Source organism: Heliconius melpomene, chromosome 10 (genome assembly GCF_056956725.1).
Source record: "Heliconius melpomene rosina isolate 202511_hmr_F chromosome 10, ASM5695672v1, whole genome shotgun sequence".
Taxonomy (NCBI): domain Eukaryota; kingdom Metazoa; phylum Arthropoda; class Insecta; order Lepidoptera; family Nymphalidae; genus Heliconius; species Heliconius melpomene.
Window position 1 is genome coordinate 4,282,850 of NC_140398.1, and position 19,416 is coordinate 4,302,265.

Consider the following 19,416-nt stretch of genomic DNA (forward strand, 5'->3'; position numbering starts at 1 on the left):
AGTTACTTCTATTATATATCAAGTATAATAATTGAATTTCAATATATTTTTTTTCTTTTTCCAGTAACATATTCAATACAGGGGAATTCAACAAAGGAAATCATAGTTCCGTCAGTGTTTTCACCACGAAAAATGGAAACCAACAGCCCTCCCCCCATATTAAGGAGGGGTAAAATGAAGAAACAATTAACGCCCAACCCAAATAATGTGAGTTGGTATCGATGTTTTATTTTGCTTTTTATATATCCTTACATATTGTACCTTCATCCATGTAAACAAGGCAGATTGTAGAAACGTAATTAAGGTGGCTTAACACTAGGTTTCCCTGTCTACCCTGCTATGTGCGGGATACAGCGTGAAGCTACTAATATTATAAATGATAAAATAAAGTTTGTAACGATGAATTAAAGTTAATTCCACTTTCACGCAAAAAGTAGTGAACAGACTAAAATGAAATTTTACACTAACGTAGGTTAAAGGTACATTAGAATAACATATAGGCATTTATGTCAAAAATTTTGTATAATTTGGCTATAATGTAATAATAACTTTAAGCGATCGAAGGCCGCTACCTATCTGGCTGCTAGTCTCTACATTTATATGAAGAGAAATTTAAAATGTTTTTTGCATAATGAAACTTAAGTATACTATTACTACACTAGTCTCTAGTAAAGTATTTTAATGATACTTAAATTATTTCATTTACCATATAAATGTATACTTTGAAATTATTTTAAAATACACTAATAATAACATTATTAACTATTTACCTTATAAAATTCCAGACGTGGGCAGAAACAATATCGAAAGGTCTGGAAGGCACCACACCAATAAAGCCTCTACCATTCAGTCCTTCACAGTTCCTGACCGGGACAGATACAAACACTTTATCTTTACCCGTATTTGATTCTACGCCATTACGACATAGCAGTCATAAGGTATGTTATTTATATTTTTTTAGCATTTTCTATATATTCTATTTTAATCGATTTAGTTTGGATATCAATAGTATTATGTTCATGCTGTAAACTAATGTTAACTGTAATATTGAATCATCTGTAACTTAAGTTTTTAATATATATATATGTTACTGAGATGAACTGATAATGTTAGTCAATAAAAGTTAGAAACTTTTATTCTTTTTTATTCTAACCTTTATTGATTAATATTATCAATAGTCACCTTTAAATGCAACTACAACAATTTAAAATATAATTTACATTTTTATTAAACTTTACTTTTTTATACTTGCAGGACTTAATTGCGGCAAGTCCACTCCTCCATACTCCAACGCCAGCCGCGTGTAATTTAACTCCGGTAGGAACACAATTGAAGAATAATACACCGAAGTAAGTTATTTAAAAAAATACGTTTTACGCTATTTACCGCGTAGCAGAGTAGACAGACACAACACTAGGCAGTGTTAAAATTTTCCATTCCTCACACACTACCCGGTTTTTGAAACGTGTTTGTTAAGACGGAACTCAGGCCCGCGATTTGTCTATCAGAGAGGAAATATATGGCCAATGCGAGTATAATAATATCGCATGCCATCAAAAATATTTTAAGACTTGTTATTATTAAATTAAATAAAGACAAGTATCGGAGTCGGGCGGAGAGTGCAGTACTGAACGCATTAAAAGCTATAAAAATATTTTGGTCGTAATAGTTATAATAAATTACCATATAAATAATGTTGGCTTTCACCCTGCAACCTAGTTTGATTCAACCACTATAACGATATCGATATGTAAATATAAAAAATAAAACTATTTAGTTTGCCATACAGCTAGCGAAGATAACCATTCCGTTAACCATTGATTTTAATTTATTTAATATAATTAAACATTACCTCTCTAATTTCAGAACACCGACTCCTTTCAAGATAGCAATGGAAGAAATAGGTAAAAAATCCGGTCTAAAATATGAACCGTCGAGTCCAGGCTTATTAGTGGAAGATATCACTGAAATGATACAAAGGGAAGAGAATTCGGATACTACGGTACAAATGAACGACTCATTACTGTCGTCGAAAGCTGATATTGATATGCAGGTTGGTATTTTGTTTATGCTTCACGCTGTATCCGGCATATAGCACGGTAGGCAGAGGGAACCTAGTGTTTACCGTCTAATTTTCAAGATTTTGTAGTGTGACGGAACTCTGCTGCGCTTTTTCTTGTTACCAGAATGAAAAATAAAAATAATTCATTCTCCCTAACGGTCGATTTTACATTCAGTCTCTGTTGCGCCTACAACGGCCTCAATTTTATATAAAATAAATAAATAATCAAATAATAATTGTATACTAAGATTTTGGGTTCGACTCAAGACTAAATATGCAGTATATATTTTTTCTTAAATGGTATAAATAAAAAGTTGCTTAGGATTCTATAAGTTGACTAAGATAGACAAAATACACGTGCGTAGGTTTTGGGAAAATGTGTGAATATCAAAGTAAATATGTAATTTAACAATTTTATAGAAAGAATTTGTTTATTTTTAACATTATTGAGGCGATTTAATTTATGATCAAACAAATTATATATAAAAATCCAATATCAGTGGTTATAAATATTAAAAGATATCAAAATTCATAACCACCCCGTTTACAGTCATCAAGACATTTCACAGAAAAAAGTAATTAACACTAAACTATAAAATTAAAGGTAAACGACTCTGGCATCGGCAGCGGGCGTCGAGGCAAAGAAAACTTCCCATCTCATAAGAAATCACGTAAAGCGTTAGCCCACAGCTGGGGCACCAGCACGCCGCACTCGCATGATAGCCACGTGAGCCATGTTAGCCATTCCGTCAGCCATTGCACTAGTGTGCCGGACGTGTCGTTCATTGTTGAGACGCCCGTGAGTATTCATTATTGTTATATTTGATACCGTTAGCCTACACTGATATGTTACATTATTTAATTTGTATATTTGAAGGATGTATGAAAATAGAGTAAATAACATAAATTATGTAACATTACTTTGAAAAATATATAATTTTATAAAAAAATAAAATCCATTAATATATTTATATCTTAAATTTATTCATTATATTTCTGTTCCAGAGCAAAACACTAGCGGGAGACAGTTCAGTTCTATTCTCGCCACCTTCAATAGTAAAAAATTCACTACTAGAAGAATCCACGAGCTTGCACATTCTAATGAGCGCAGAAAACACACCAGAAACTTCCAAATACGAAGAAATGGATATAGAAACACAAATTACAGAGAAATCAAAGGTACAACACGGGTCCTTAATCCATACTAATCCTATACCTAACCTAGACCCTAACATGTATGAATATCGTCATACAAACGTACAAAATCCTAATATATTTAGAAATATTACTAATTTAAACTCCCCTAGAAGCTTTGCGAGGTTAAACGCTGATAGAATTAGAACTATTACAACGTCTAATGATTTGGCATGCGATAATATTAACATGATTAACTGTAATAACGGTTATAACGGTAATCACGGTAACAGCGGTAATAATGATAATCACGGTAATCTCAGTAATAACGGTAATCACGGTAACACATTAATAGCACCTAAAGAAGTATTGGCCAACGCATTAGCAGATCACATATACAAAGTAACAAATCAAAAGCCATCAACGTCACGTATAGATGAAATATTAACTAATAAAGTATTAAATAAACCAAATGAAACGGAAAAAGAGAATCAATGGTGGCAAGTGGACAAAGATACAGATGATTTGTACAATGATTATTTCATGTTCACTAATATGTGAGTGATAAATAATGATTATTATTGCGATTATGATTACGTTAGTCATTTGATTTGGTTGTGACGGAATAGTTTGTGATCTATTTAGTGATTTTTATTTAGATGGAGAACATAGTGTTTTTACACTAGATCTTCTCTAAAGGAAAAAACTAACTAACTTCATATATTTAAATATAAAATAAATATTAAGTTTATTGACATAATATTAGTGGATTAAAAAAAGTAAACAGTGAGCTCCTCAGTGAAGTACATACAAAATAAATTCCATATTATGCTTAAATTTTACATACAATGTCTCAAGAAGTTGTGTTTGTACTTCTTTTTTGAAGGTCAGTATTGGTTTATTATAAATCTAATAATCGTGATGCTATAGTTATAGCAAGAAACATATTTCTGTTGAATAAGGTTATAAAATGGTGGATTTGACTAATTGAGGCTGTCTTGTTTGAACAAAAGTAAAAGTATTTTAAAAAAACTTTCTTTGATTATAATTATTGTAATTATAAGTTCTTTTTTTTTCGTTTTTAAAAAATTATAAAATCACAGACAATGCATAAAGACTATACTTTATAATTATACTAACATGACAAAATAAATTTAATTGGATTCTTAACGGTTATAAATATTGCTTTGTACAAAAACTGTATTTTTAGACTATATGTATAGAATAAGTGCACCAAATTGAAGAGATTAGGGGTTAGATTACCAAAGATGAAATTTTCATCAAATGAATATTTGTTTTCGAATTTTAATTTAATATATATATATATAATGTAGGCTAATTAAGTTTTACGTTTAAAACTATATTATACCTCAAGTTTACCATGCACCAAAATATTTTAGTGTTATTGAATATTAGGGTTACTTCGAATTAAGATTCAAGTATTATTTTTAGTTTAGGGATCTTTAAAGAATTACACGTCAAAATTATTATTTGACTGTACGGTATAGGATCTTTGCGTCTGGCTGAGTAAATTTAAGCTCTCGGCCTAAAATCACTAATCGTCCTCGTTAGGAACTTAATCCTATCCTTATATTTATTTATTATTTAAATGTCTATCGAATAATTCGCTTTGTAATTTTGCCTATCTATAAAATTATTAACATTTTTTTTATTTATCAAACTCGAGGTTGTATTGTGTAATGTAATTACGAATATTTATTATCTATTCACTTTTTCTTTGTTATAATATTCACAATTTTAATATAAATCGGCAGCTACTTAAGAATACTTTATGTGAAATAAAGAAGTGACATTCCCTTCACTCTTGTTCCCTCCAATTTTTCCATTCCCGTATTTCCCGTACAATATTGACAGACCAGTGTTGAATCTACAGTTTTTATTATTTATAACGAAAACTTATTTATTATTCTTGTTGATTTGTTTATTATTTCTTTTTGTTATTAATTTATGTTTTAAAAATTGTTTTTTTCTTTTTTATTTATTCTGTAGCAGTAGATTTTTGTATGCGACTTTGTATGAAATGTGTTTTTTTAATATGTTTCTTTTTGTAGTTTAGTAACTGTCAATATTGTTAGTTCCATTCCAAAGTCCAAATGAGATCCAATGTCATTTTTTATTTCAATAAATGTATTTATTTCACTATAATATGTTTGTTTATTTTTCTTCCTATCACCGACATTACATATTAACAACTTTGGTTTTGTTTTCAATTTGCACGCGTAATGTAGATTTTAGTCCTTATTTAATTGCTTATTTTGATGTTTTTATTATTATATTTAGATTGTAAAGTGAAATTAAAAATAATTGAGAATTTAAAGTGAACGGTAAAATTGGTATAAAGTTATAAAAATAGATATTTAAGCTATATTTTACTTACTATTTTCATACAATATGTAATAATGTAAATTCAGCATAGTCAAATATCACACTTAAATTCAAATAAAATTGACGAATACATGAAAATATAATAACTTTCATAATTATGAAAATTTTAATAATTTTAAGTCCATTACTAAAATAATAATTAAACTATATAAAAGACTTTTAAGTTATATAGAGTTAATAATTAACATTTTTTAGGTACGAAAGTTATCAAGCGAACCTTTAGTTGTAAAAAAGTCAGCAGTAAGATCTATAAAATTCGACCACGACATAACAGAAGAGATGATGGAGGAGAAAACTAATTTTATATTGGTAATTATTAATTCTATTTTTATATGAAATATTTTTTGAAACAAAGGGAAATAATTATAAATGATCATTTATTCTTTAATAAAATGTGGTTTAATAATAAATAAAAATTGTGGGTTCGAACTCAAGGAAACGAAATATTCAATATTTTAATTTCTTCGCTTTGGTAACGAGGTAAAGGGAAACGGACACTCCGTTACTCTCCGGACTAAATAATAAGTTACAAGAATCCCTCGGCCTACCCTGTATGTGCAGGGTAGAACGTAAAGCTATAAGTGAAGCTATAAAAGTTTTTTTCGCACTTTAACATTATATTAATTATCATTATCTTAATTTATTAAAAATATTAACATTATCTTAATTTACAGGCTGATAATAAATGGGAAACATATGCGTGTGGTAAAACTCAAGATCAATTGGACCTAACTAAACTGGCCCATCAGTATTTAAGGAAAACCGCATTGAAACCCAGATCGCTTAATTTTTAATTAAATTTCATATTTTTAAAATATATTTTTGTGTAAGTTTAATATTGCAAAGTAAAAGATTTTAAAAATTATCTTATATTAGGATAATTAAAAATATTAAATTTCAAAGCCACTTTATAGAATAAATAACTAAAATAACATATTAATATAAATACTTATAAATAAGAACCATATTATTTTGTATAAAAACATAAGTATGTATATTAAAAAAAACATACAAAAATATTTTTAATCCATAAAGATTATGTCATCAATTAGAATCGAAATTGGCTTAGCAATAATAAACAAATAATTATGATTTCTATTTAAAACAAACAATGCATATTTCTACTGAGAAAATAATGTAATAGTATAAAATAACATATATTTTTTTAAATTACACGAGATTTGTATGCAAATGGTGAGTGAAATATTTGATTACATAAAATAAATTCGGAGTTAAGTTCCGCCCCTCAAATTCAACGCCTCAAAAAGAACGGAGAAAGTGAGAGTCAACACAGGGTTCTCTGTGAAAAAGCGTGAAGCTGGGTAATAAACGAAATTGTGGTAAATATTAATATGATTATTTATAAATATTTATAGTAAATTAAGTAATTTTGTTTTAACGTTAAGAGACGTTATAAAAAATTATGTAACTAAGTTTGTCTTTTAAATGTTTTTTAAAATAGTATTAGATTTAAGTTTTTCTTTTAAATGATTTTTAATATAGTATTAGATTTAAGTTTTTTTTTGTGATTTGTATATATAAAAACCTGTGTGATGTTAGTTTTAAGATTAATTATTTAACGTTAAGAGTAATTATGAGTTAGACAACTTTTTTTTATTCCATTTAAATAAAAACCTATTTAAAAAAAAATTAAAGGAAGGCAATTGTTTGAAACTTTTCTTTTAAAAAATAAAATTAAGTTAAAAATATTTTTTTATTGTTTATTTTTTATTTTGAACATGTTAATATATAATTTAACTTTAATTTTTTGTTTCTATTAAAGATATCATGAAAACCTTTAATTAAAAGTTAATTTAAACATAAAATTTTATAATTTTAGTAGATATATAGTTTGCATGTGTGTTTGCGTGTGAGAAAAAATATTATAAATCCCTTTTTTATACTGTGACAGAATCTTCGAGAACGTTTATTTTGACTTGTAACTTATTTAGATTTTTTAGTTTTTTTTATTTGAATAATTTTATAAAAGGATTGTTTAGGGCTTTTTACACTGTGACCTTTATACATAGATATAAAAAACAAGATTTGTACGACTTTTTACTATTAGTGCTGGTTCATATTCCGCCATGTTTCTTAAATATTTTACTTTTTATTTATGTTTTAGATTTTATTTGATATTGTATAGTATTGTATTTTAAAGTAAGTGTAACTTCCAATGTCTGTTTTGTAACCTTCATATTTTAAATATTTCTTTCTAGTTTTAATAAAAGTGATGTCGAAATTTACTTTTAAGTGGAGTTTTTAATAAATGACACAAATATTGTCTGTTATTGTAAATAGTTAAGGTGTAAACAAGGAAATAAAGGATTGTGCATATTTTTGTTTTATTTTCTATTAACTTATGTATGACTTCATAGTATTACTAGTAGAATTATTTATTTTATTTAGTAAATATTTAATCTATATATGAATTATTACATCATCATACATATGTAATACATATTTTTATATACAATTATTATTTTGTATGATATAATAGGCCAAAGGCTTTTTTCTTGACATTTTTCCTTGTTTTGATATTGTATAACACATTTGATTTATGTAACGTAATTTCACAATTATTTTTAATATTATAATAAATTAAAAACACGGCGTTAATTTCCGCCTTTCAACGCACAATGGCGATAAGAAAGAAGTATCTTAACTTGGTTTACAAATTAATTAAATTTTAGCACAAGGCCGATAGTGAATGTGCTTTGCAACAAAACATATATTTATATGAACATTTCATAACTAATTATAGGATTATGCAAAATTGCAACATCATGTGACGTAGCTATAAAAATATAGATTTTTTTGTATATCCATTTTTACCTAATTGTAAAATTTCTTTTTTTATATTACAGAATCTAGTTTTAAAACAAGCTATTTCTCACTTTTCTCCTTACTATAGGCATTGTATTGAATGTGGATGTGTGGTGGATTTATCAAAGCGTAAAATGAAAACAATTTCATTACAATATTTCCCTTAATCGAACCCACACTCATCGCGTTTACGGTTAGAACGCTAAGATACCTAACTAACCAGTGATTAGTAATAAAAACGAATTTTTAACTACGATTATTTGCACCAGCACTGTCGCCTAAACCTAGATTTTCAATTAGCTTATCTCCTTTGTCGCCATGTTTATTAATAAACTCATCTCTTCTCCTTAAAGAGGATTCTGGGTCGAAAGTCCAAGACTGCCTTTGGTGGATGACCGGGAACCCTATGAAGTTAGTTTGTAGAAACGTCCCGATTGGGCCCGCTGGTTTCGCTGATATCACTTTTAGTGCACAAAATAGTGTTAACTGTAAAGATAATAATTTGTTAAATATAATTATTTTTTTCAACGATAGGTAAAGCAGTACACCAACGCGGTCAAATATAATACGACATTAACTTATATTTTCATCATAATATAATTGATTTATATTGTTAAAAATTATAATTAACTTCTCTATCGGTGGAATCGAATCCGCAACCTATCCTGTTTACAGTCACGTCCCCCTTTACCCCTACGGCACGATTGGCCATAACCTATATCAATATGATATTATAATATATTCAACGACAAATTTACCATACAAATATAAGAGGCTAATTGCGGCGCAGGGACCCAAAATGTGAGTGGTTCGATCTCCACTCGCGGATATGAAATATCGCTCTTAACGGCGTTGAGTTCCGCTACTCAACACGCAATGCCTCCAGAATTAGGCGGAAAGTGGGGACCGGAGTGTCTTAACACTAGATTCGCTCTGCCTACCCTGCTGTGTGCGTGCGGGATACGGCGTGAAGCTGATTTAAATATAAATTACGATAATTATTATTTAAAATTTATAATATTGACGTAATATATCGATTAAAACTACACAAACTAAAAAAAAACTACAAAATATACTCACAATATATAAAAATCTCATTTTACAACTATTCAGTATATCACGTCCAAGTCTTAACGCTTCGAGTTAGTGATTGTATGTTGCAGTAGTCGGGTTGCTTAATGCCCGCCATTCTATCTTTTAATAGTGTTGCGAAAATATTAACACTACGTATAGGCATGGCGTTTGACTGTATACGCTAAGGTAGGTAGGTTCAATTCCCAGTCGGGATAATAAATTATATTCAATTCCTCGCTTTGGTAAAAAGAAAAACGTGTCGTTGTCCACGACTTAACAAGTGATGTCTCAAAAGTTTGGATATATATGTATGTAAATACAGCAAGAAGTGAATGTAGACGTTAATGAGCGTGAGAGCGTGATGAGTGGTGGAACCTGCTTCGTATACAGAGAAAACATAGTGTTAAGACATTTCGTACTTCAGTTTTCGCTTAATTTTCAAGATTTTCGAGACGTAATTGAACTCACAAACGTCACGTTTATAGTGTGCCACGGGGCTATGACGCATTGGCACAGCTTGTCACGAATCTTGGATATTTAAAATAAAATAAATAATATTTTAAAGCAATATAAAAATAAAATAAAATAAAATTAGCTTGCAAATATGAGTGTGCAGTTTAAGTAGGCATGTTATGCTTAATACACGTAATATATTATCATATTCTTTAAGAATATCCTTTTCAATGCCGCCAGCTAAGAAAGAAATAAAAACAAAAACATAAACAAATTTTCAATAATACAAAACTCAATCACAAATTCACAGCAACAACTAACTCAACTCAAGAACTAAGTTAAACCATATGATTTTGAACTGTTTGCAACATAAGGCAAAGTTGTAACTCCATCCCCATTCCCCATCCCCCCTACAAGATCAGTGCAATAGCAATTAAGATTGCACGAGTCCAAATTTAGTTAGAGCCTGGCTCTAATTTATCGGTTGACTTGCTTGTATACTAAAGTTAGTTTAAATTACGTACAACATTTAACTAGACTAGTAGACTTTAGAAGTAATAAGATTTCGTCATCTCATTCGATTTCGCGATCGACCTATAAGTTTCGTTAATATGTTCTAAGGCTGAACAGTTTCTATGTTTGAACGCCCCAATCTCAAGAATTACAAGTTTGAATGGAAAAATATTTTTGTAATGAATAGCTAATATATTTTTCACAACATTTCTATATACGAGTATAAAATTACCACAACCAAGAATCAAAACTGTGACCTAAGACCTTTAATGAAAGTTATAATTACATCAACTATTCGATAAAAGCCTCAAGATGACGTATAATTGGCAAGAAGCGACGTGGAACACCAAACCGCAGGAGACTTCGGTAACAGCGTTTAATCTCTACCTACGAGTACGTACTACGAACACCCCTTACGTAGGGCTACTAGGATTTAGATGCTTGTAGGACAAGTAAATATATATAAATAAAAATAAAAAAAGATTTATTCTTATTGAACTGGAGAGCCAAACGCGGCTTCGCCCGTAAAACCTATAATTATATACTTTACGCTGTATCCCGCACACAGTAGGGTGGTCAGAGGAAACCTAGTGTTAAGATACTCCGTTCCCCACTTTCCACCGAATTTTGTAATTATATTATAGCCAAATTATACAAAATCATTTCATAAGTTGTAATGTAGGTGTAGTTATGATACATAAAGTTGATACGTAAAGTTTTATCTAAATTTGTTCAATACTTTTTGCGTAACAGTGGAACAAGCATTCATCCTCTCATAAATTTTCAAATTGATATAGGCTAGAATAAGCGATGATATGGTGTATAAGTTATTAAATACTGATGGTTGTTAAAGCTTAGAAGGTTCTACCGACTATATAATTATAGTTTATTTATTTGGTAAGTCGTGCTAATCTCATGAACTACAAACTTACTTACTAGTTCAAATTGAAAATTTATTTTTATAGAGTTACATTGACACTGACTGACCAAACCTTTCTATTCGTCTTCGGTCAATAAATTATTCTATTTGGTGTTCTTAAAGATTATAATTGAAGAAGAAATAGAAAAAGCCAATACTTGTTATAATATATAATAATAAAATGTACCCTCTCTCTCTCTCTCTATACTATCTATTTCTTTTTAAAGTTTTGTAAGCCGATTAAAATATACAAAAGGTCCTTAAAAAACTGAAATCATATGTAGTCTACTTTGTATGCTCAAATGGAGAGTTCACCTTAATTGGCGGCCTCAATACTGTAACAAGGCAAATGGAAATTACGATGAAGGGCAAGCGTAATCGAATGAAGACCACGATTTAGTTAAATCAATCAGTTTTTTTGATTAAGAGGATCCTTTTTAGGGTTCCCTAATTAACGACTTTCGTCCGTGGTTTAGCTGAAAAACTATTGTTAATGACATCGACAACGTGAATAATAATCGTTTTTCAAAGTATAAAGTTCCATTACTAGAAGCGGATCTTAAAACTACTTACATTAAATTTTACTACTAAAATATCAATATATTCATAAATGAAATAAAAGAATATATTTCCTTATAAGATATTTATTTAAATAAAACAATACAATTAATTAAGCCTTAAAATAATATTTACATATATATCTACATATTAAAATCGATAGTTAAAGTTAGCTAGTCCTCCGAACTCTCGCGAGAAGCCTGCCTGTTTACCATACGTGCCTTGGAGGGAGAAGTCACCGTTCTTGCCGACTGGCCATCTGCCACCCGCTGCCGCTTGATACTGGAAAAAGTAATATTTTTCGATTAAACTTATAACCTAGTAGAAAGTAGTAGTAGTAGAAGGAAGGAAGGCGAACTTCATGAAAAATGCAGAAAAATCGGTGCATAGATGCTCGTCTTATGATTATGTTGACTTAGAAGAAGCGTTGAAACCATAAACCTAAATATTTAGTATTAATTTCTTTCTGCTTGAAACCTCCACGCGATCTTGAGATAAAAATAATCTTGACAGACGTATGAACAGCAAAGTGAACCTATAAGGGTTACGGTTTTTCCTTTCGAGGTACAAAACCCTAAAAATGTATCAAATTTTAAATAAATAAAACTATAGAAAGAATTCTTCTCTTAAAATAACTAAGACTTACAGAGGTGCCAGCACCAATCTGCTTGCTGATATCAAAGGAAGCAGCAGCATTAGGATTCTTCCAGTTAAGACCTCCTCCAAAATGTGAGGAGTCCCCCGCAGGTCCCAGGACGCGGGTACCGTACACGCTACCATCTAGTTTGCCGCGATTGTCGTTGAATATCTGATGGTCGTAGCCGGCTTTACCCTGTAACAGATAAATGTAGAATATAATTATTTTATTTCTTTTCAAAGTGTGGAATAATATTTTAAATAATAATGTTAAATAAAAATAAAGTCGAATTGAGAACCTCCTTCTTTTATACAAGTCGGCAAAAATATATATTTCGGTTTTCAAGGTTCGACAGTTTCTCTTGGAAACAGGTTCCATTTCCGTTATGTCTAAAAAGTAGGGAATGTCTATGTCTAAACAAAAACAACAAAAAAGGTATGTTGTATTGCGGGATTGACGGAGAGGAAAAAATAAACATAGTAAAATAAACTCTCTGCTTATTTTGCTCCTTCCTGGACATGATTTTGGGTTTGAATTTTTTTAAACAGTCTATATACTCGTATTCTGTCGAAAAGTTATTACAATCTGTTATAAATGGAGGTGAATTCTCAATGGACCTGGCTTCCTTCATTTTTCCACGTTAACTTTACGGCACTCTCGATGGACCAAACCCAAAGGTTACTCTAAGTAATAATTTCCTTAAATCCTCGAAGAGTACGGCAGACTAAATATTTTTACATAAGAAACTAATCAATAATATCAATGCTTTTAATAATAAAAAGTACAAAATGTTGTCTTAAATTTAAACAAAATTTATAATTAGTAAGTGCATATCTATATAAATATGGATCCAAGACCTTGTGGTTTTTTAGAAACTAAATTGTTTCAAAATAATGTGATTATATTAAAAACATGAATTGATTGATATATTTATATATTTATTTAAGGAAAAACTGAGAGAGTAAATGTATGTACTCGTACATATGTATTTCAAAGGCGTTATATCCTGTTTAAAAAATTAACAAAATTTTTAGACTGTAGCAAAACTAATATAAATATTTTCAATAACATACAGGTACTAAAATGTATGACAAAACCATATAGACCGTTGTGACACAGTGGCACAAGCATATGACTTTTAACGCGATTGTTTTGGGTTCGTTTCTCATTCAGTAAAATGAATGATGAAACCCGCTTCTCAATACAAAAGCATAAATTTATAAATTAAATGCAAAACAAGTGAAGAAATCTTACAAATAGTCCAGCATCATTCTGTCCTAGGGTCCCGAACACGCGGCCATCGCCTATCTTCTTATCGAGTGTAACGTCACGTCGCTCTCTCAACAGATGCCCGGCATACCATTCTGGGTAGCTAGAATTAAACAAATTTAAATAATATTTGAATATATTAGTACAGAAATAGTGAGTAAATATTTTTTTGCTGTATGTGAGCACGCTGTATAATTAGTTGTCGGCTCTTCACGCTGTATACTGCTTATAGCAAGATAGAGAACGTGGTGATAAGACACTCCGTTCTCTACGCACTGCCCATTTTAAGACATGGCGTGCAGAATCCCAGACTCTACCAGAAAAAGGAATTGAGAATAAATTAAGTGTAATTATTACTCCGAGTGGGATTGAACCCACAATCGTCGCGTTTGCATTCAGGTATACTTTATAACTTTTTTTTTAAAAAATAACAAAATTAATACCAAATGTTTTAAAGTAAAACAAAATTCATTACTTACGAATCATCAAATTGTACTTGAGCTACAACAGCTAAGACGAGAGTAGAAAAAAATATAAGGCACTTCATTTTAATTAATAAACTTAGAAGAACACACTTAAAAAATAATTATAATAATAATCACGTTTTTTATAAAGGAACCTTCTACCGAAGTCCGCTACAGAAAGTGAATGATACAGTCATCTCGCTAACAGGTTTATTTATACATCCCTATAGTTAGGGGAATCCTTCTGGTTGTTAAACTTAGTTCTTTCCCGTGCCAAGTTAAATTAAGACGCCAATAATAAATATAAATGATAAGAGGTGAATTCCTCTTTTTTTATCAATATTTGCGGTTGTAAAATTATTATTCACGTATTTTATCCTTTATCTTTGCAGTGTTTACATTGTTTGAGATATTACAATAGTTTTCTTTTTTTGCTTCATATTGTTCTCGTATATGACAGTGATGTAAATTAAAATAAAATATAGTATTTCTACACTTTTTTCTCCACTCTCCGTCGATAATAATCAGATACATTGAGATATTAATTGACGTAACTTCTTTGATAATCTTTTGGCTCGAGTCGTCATCGATCAGACGATAGAAGAGAGAATAATCTTAAAAAAATTTTTCTTAGTCATATCAAAATAATAATATATTTTGTAGATATTTAATTTTTAAATTTATTTTATGTAATTAGTAACATTGTAATTATATTATAGTCATATTTTGTTAGTTTTTAATAAAGTTTAGTTTTCCTTAAGAAAAAGGAAAATAAATAGTCCCCCAATTTATCTTTGTTATATATTATACATGCCTATGTGTATGTATAATAAACGACAAGAAAAAAATTACACGAAAAAGCTTAAGCACTTGAAAAGTTTTTATTTCATTTCCCACGTGCAATGCATCGTGAAAGGACGTCATTTGAGGGCTATAACTTGGAGATAAGGTCCTCTTTTTGTGAACTAACAACTCGTCCGTTTCATTTCGCGCTTCGACGAAACCGGCCTCGTCTGGTTTTAGGTGGTGGTACATTGAGGTATAAGTTTGAAATATAATTAACAGCTTAATGTTTTTTTTTTGACTTAGCAGATTAGTTTAGAATGGTTTCAGTGTTAAGGCACTCCGTTTTCCATTTAAGTCGAGTTTAAGAGACATTGCGTGTGAAGTGGCTTTGTTTATCAGAGCAGGGAAATGATTAAATTATAATAATGTAATGATTAAATTATAATAATGTAATGATTAAATTATAATAATGTAATGATTAAATTATAATTATAATGATTCTATTGGGTGGGTACAAAACCCACACAGGAAGTAATGTCCCAAAAACACACTAATATATAACTGTACCTAATTAATAAAATTGCAATAACTTTGTTTAAAAATCCTTAAATTAATTCTTCATTTCATTTACGATATTTAAAAATATTATAATCTTGTTTCAAATTAGTTCCTTATTTTTTCTATTTATTCCGCTAATTTCTTGAGGCTTTACATGTTGAGTGGCGTAACTCAATGCCGCGCTTTGCCTCAACAACAGAGCGAAGAAATTAAAATATAAATCTTTTTTTCCTCGAGCGGGGATCGAACTTACGCCGCGCGCCACGACTGGCATCAGTAAATTCAATCATATTTAGTAAATATACCAGCACTCACTGTGCCACCATACTTTATATTTTCATGAACTTCAGTTTGCCGCTCTATAACAAACTGAACGTCTTCAGCGCTTCTGAGAGTATTTCATTATAAACTTTACAAATTATATCCCAGCCTCTGAGCTTTGCTTATTTATATACGATTTCTTAGAACAAATAAATGGTTTATTTTTTTTTATTGAAACCTTAATGCAATACGAATTAGGTATTTGATTAGTTTCGGGAAATAATACTCGTAATAGTTATAGGTAAATTTCTCTGTAAAAGACAAGTAATAATAAAAGATTATGTGAATTATAAATATCTTTTACCCCGTAAAATTTAAAAGGGTCCCCACTGTTAATCCTAATAAAGTTGGTTTTTTCTTTTTAGTTTTATGCAATCGGTTTTTGTTTCTTTTTTATAATTAGGTATATTTTATTATATTCTTTGTAAGCTAATATTGCTCAGTTAATTTAATAAATACTACTTATTAATTTTCTCTGTTCCAGACAGCCATAGCAGAAATATAAATAAGGAAAATAGTAAAATGCAGTAATTAACTAAATAAGGTTTATTAAAATCAAAATTATTTTCTACAGATCATTTTCCTCAGGTAAATAAAACTTACTAATTTTATAAATAGTAATTACTAAAAACAAATTTGACATCCACAGCTAAAACACTATTACAGTTAAATCAAATGCATCAATGGCTTAATAAATAGGCGGTATTTATAATACAATAATATTCTTAAAAATATTTGGAGAGGGACATTCCGAAGGAGGGTTGCCAGTTGCTCGAGGGTATGTAGGGCGACACGGACTTGCTGAATCCGGCGTTGAAGTCCAGCGAGGAGGAGGGTGTCTTGAACAGGTTCAGGTTGCCCATCGCCGAGTAGTCGTTGCGCTTGAACAGGTCGGTGTGCGAGGCGCTCAGGGATGCGCCCAGCTTGTCGCTAAAGAAGCAATAGTTAATATTATTGATGTGATAAGTTGATATTATTGAAATGATCTTTGATTTTTGATTTTTTTATACATTTTAAATTAATTTCTTTAACTCTGCTACTTCCGATAGATATATAGGGTTATATGAAATACATTAATCTACTTACTTGAATTTGTAATCGACGCCGCCTCCATAGGAGTTGAAGTTGGGTATCACCGGGTTGAGGGGCATCGTCTTGGTGGCGAACGCGTTAGCGGAGAGGTCGTGGTGGTCGTTGTGGAAGATGTTCATCTTGCCGGACGCCGTCAGCTGGTCGGCAAGGTTCGGGATATGCTTCCCGGTGACACTTAGACCATGGCCCTTACTGGAAAGAGGAGAACATTTATAAATACGAGTATATTCGAGAAGTAATAATATTTTTATTCAAACTTGAACTAATATTTTATTATGAAAAGATAGATAGCCACTCACATGTTGTCCCAGGCCAGTCCGCCGCTGACGGCGCCGTAGCTGTTGCCAGGAGTGTGGTGTCCGTCAGGTCTGAGAGCGTTGGCGCCTGCTACTGCACTCAGTACGTTCTTGCCGTCGCTGGCGATGGGCAACTTCGCCATCAGGTTGACTGTGCCGTCGGGGTTCGTATTCGCTACTCCGGTCTGACGACGCACTCTGGACCTCACATATATCGGTCTTGCGGATTCGAAATCGTGTCCCATCAAGTTGGCAGTGTCGTCTATCAGAGCAACTGTTCCGTACGGAAGCGACACGTAGCGACAGCTGACGCCCACTAAGAAGACAGCTAGCAACAAGATCTTAGCGATCATTTTGATGGTTTGATTATTTACTTCTTAATACTTCACTAAAGAAATGCGAATATGGAATGATGTCTGCAAAATTAGATAGCCTTTATATATTGAAATGAGTTCTGTAAAGTAAACCCCCGGGAGAGTATCGCTTTGGTTTCTGTACTATATTAAGTCTTATCTTCAGTTTACTGGATGACGTATTCTTTAACTCACAACAAATTAAGTCGTGTTACAGTTTAATAAGTACATTGTTACCTTTACGTGGAGACACTTGTGTATTAATAGCATTAATATGGTAATATATAATAATGAATCACTTTACAAAGATAGTGTTTGGATCAAACAAAAGACATATATACATTGCAAGAAATGGTTTTAAGAATCTTAAGGAAAACGAAGAATATTTTTGTTAAATATTCTAATAATTATTCTTCGACTTTGACTAAAATTTTTTTTGGACGTTACACGATGTACAAGGGTAACCAGGTGAAACCTGGAACCTTAGTGAGCGTAGACTAAAAAATCTGTTTTTATAAGTTATTTAGTTTATAAGTTTTATATAACTACTAACACTATAGTCATACTTTGTTTTTCTTAGTTGAGTTTAGTTTTCCTAGAAAAAAAACAAAAATAAATAGTCCCCCAATTTATCTTTCTTATATACATACATACCTATGTATATATAATAAACGACAAAAAAAAATTTTTACAAGAAAAAGCTTAAACACTTGAAGAGTTTTTATTTCATTTCCCCCGTGCAATGCATCGTGAAAGGACGTCATTTGACAGCTATAACTTGGAGATAAGGTCCTCTTTTTGTGGACTAAGAACTCGTCCGTTTCATTTCGCGCTTCGACGAAACCGGCCTCGTCTGGTTTTAGGTGGTGGTACAGTCAGATATAAGTTTGAAATATATATTAACAGCTTAATGTTTTTTTTTCACTTAGTAGATTAGTTTATAATGCAGTGTTAGTGCTCTCCGTTTTCCAGTTACCGCCTAGCTTAAGAGACATTGCGTATGAAGTGGCATTGTTTATCAGAGCAGGGATGTAATGCTTAAATTATAATTATAACGATTAAATGAATAAATATAATGATTCTCCTGAGTAGTCACAAAACCCACGCAGGAAGTATGTCCCAAAAACCCACTAATATATAACTGTACCTACTTAATAAAATTGCAATAACTTTGTTTCAAAATCCCACACCCCCCACATTTAGCAGAGTAGTCAAAAAGACCCTTAAATTAATTCTCATTTCATTTACACCTTTTAAAAATATTATAATCTTGCTTCAAATTAGTTCCTTATTTTTTCTATTTATTTCGCTAATTTCTTGAGGCTTTACATGTTGAGTGGCGGAAATCAACGCCGCGCTTTGTCTCAATAACAGAGCGAAATTAAAATATAAATCTTTTTTTCCTCGAGTGGGGATCGAACTTACAACCAGTCGTGTTTATTATGTCACTTGTTCCTCTGCGCCACGACTGGCATCAGGAAATTTAATCATATTTAGTAAATTCCAGCCAGCACTCACTGTGCCACCATACTTTATATTTTCATGAACTTCAGTTTGCCGCTCTATAACAAACTGAACGTCTTCAGCGCTTCTGAGAGTATTTCATTATAAACTTTACAAATTATATCCCAGTCTCTGAGCTTTGCTTATTTATATACGATTTCTTAGAACAAATAAATGGTTTATTTTTTTATT

At 30.8% G+C, this 19,416-nt stretch overlaps 3 protein-coding genes across 10 annotated transcripts in view; 1 reads left to right on the plus strand and 2 right to left on the minus strand.

Annotated features, from left to right (window-relative positions):
- The window catches only part of Myb (proto-oncogene like protein Myb), a 45,411-nt gene extending 37,472 nt beyond the window's left edge, over positions 1-7,939 (plus strand). For 6 of the 8 annotated variants that reach the window (XM_085190835.1, XM_085190840.1, XM_085190837.1 and 3 more), the window contains 6 exons: positions 65-207; positions 786-938; positions 1,255-1,349; positions 1,867-2,053; positions 2,667-2,861; positions 3,068-5,362. In XM_085190835.1, coding sequence (XP_085046961.1) covers positions 65-207; positions 786-938; positions 1,255-1,349; positions 1,867-2,053; positions 2,667-2,861; positions 3,068-3,757 — 1,463 coding nt within the window. In that variant the 3' untranslated portion in view covers positions 3,758-5,362. Of the gene's footprint in view, positions 1-64; positions 208-785; positions 939-1,254; positions 1,350-1,866; positions 2,054-2,666; positions 2,862-3,067; positions 5,363-5,797; positions 5,912-6,276 lie in introns of those variants that run through there. The other 2 variants (XM_085190842.1, XM_085190843.1) reach the window with 1 other exon arrangement.
- A 4,082-nt stretch (positions 7,940-12,021) lies between these two features.
- LOC146535223 (gloverin-like) lies at positions 12,022-14,498 on the minus strand. Its single transcript, XM_085191409.1, has 4 exons — positions 14,331-14,498; positions 13,837-13,954; positions 12,592-12,777; positions 12,022-12,227 (listed from the first exon to the last, which is right to left on the minus strand). The coding sequence occupies exons 1-4, from the start codon at positions 14,396-14,398 to the stop codon at positions 12,096-12,098; spliced, it is 504 nt and encodes a 167-aa protein (XP_085047535.1). The 5' UTR covers positions 14,399-14,498; the 3' UTR covers positions 12,022-12,095.
- A 2,013-nt stretch (positions 14,499-16,511) lies between these two features.
- On the minus strand, positions 16,512-17,784 carry LOC146535224 (defense protein 3-like). Its single transcript, XM_085191407.1, has 3 exons — positions 17,372-17,784; positions 17,067-17,264; positions 16,512-16,910 (listed from the first exon to the last, which is right to left on the minus strand). The coding sequence occupies exons 1-3, from the start codon at positions 17,719-17,721 to the stop codon at positions 16,706-16,708; spliced, it is 753 nt and encodes a 250-aa protein (XP_085047533.1). The 5' UTR covers positions 17,722-17,784; the 3' UTR covers positions 16,512-16,705.
- Positions 17,785-19,416: the final 1,632 nt, after the last annotated feature.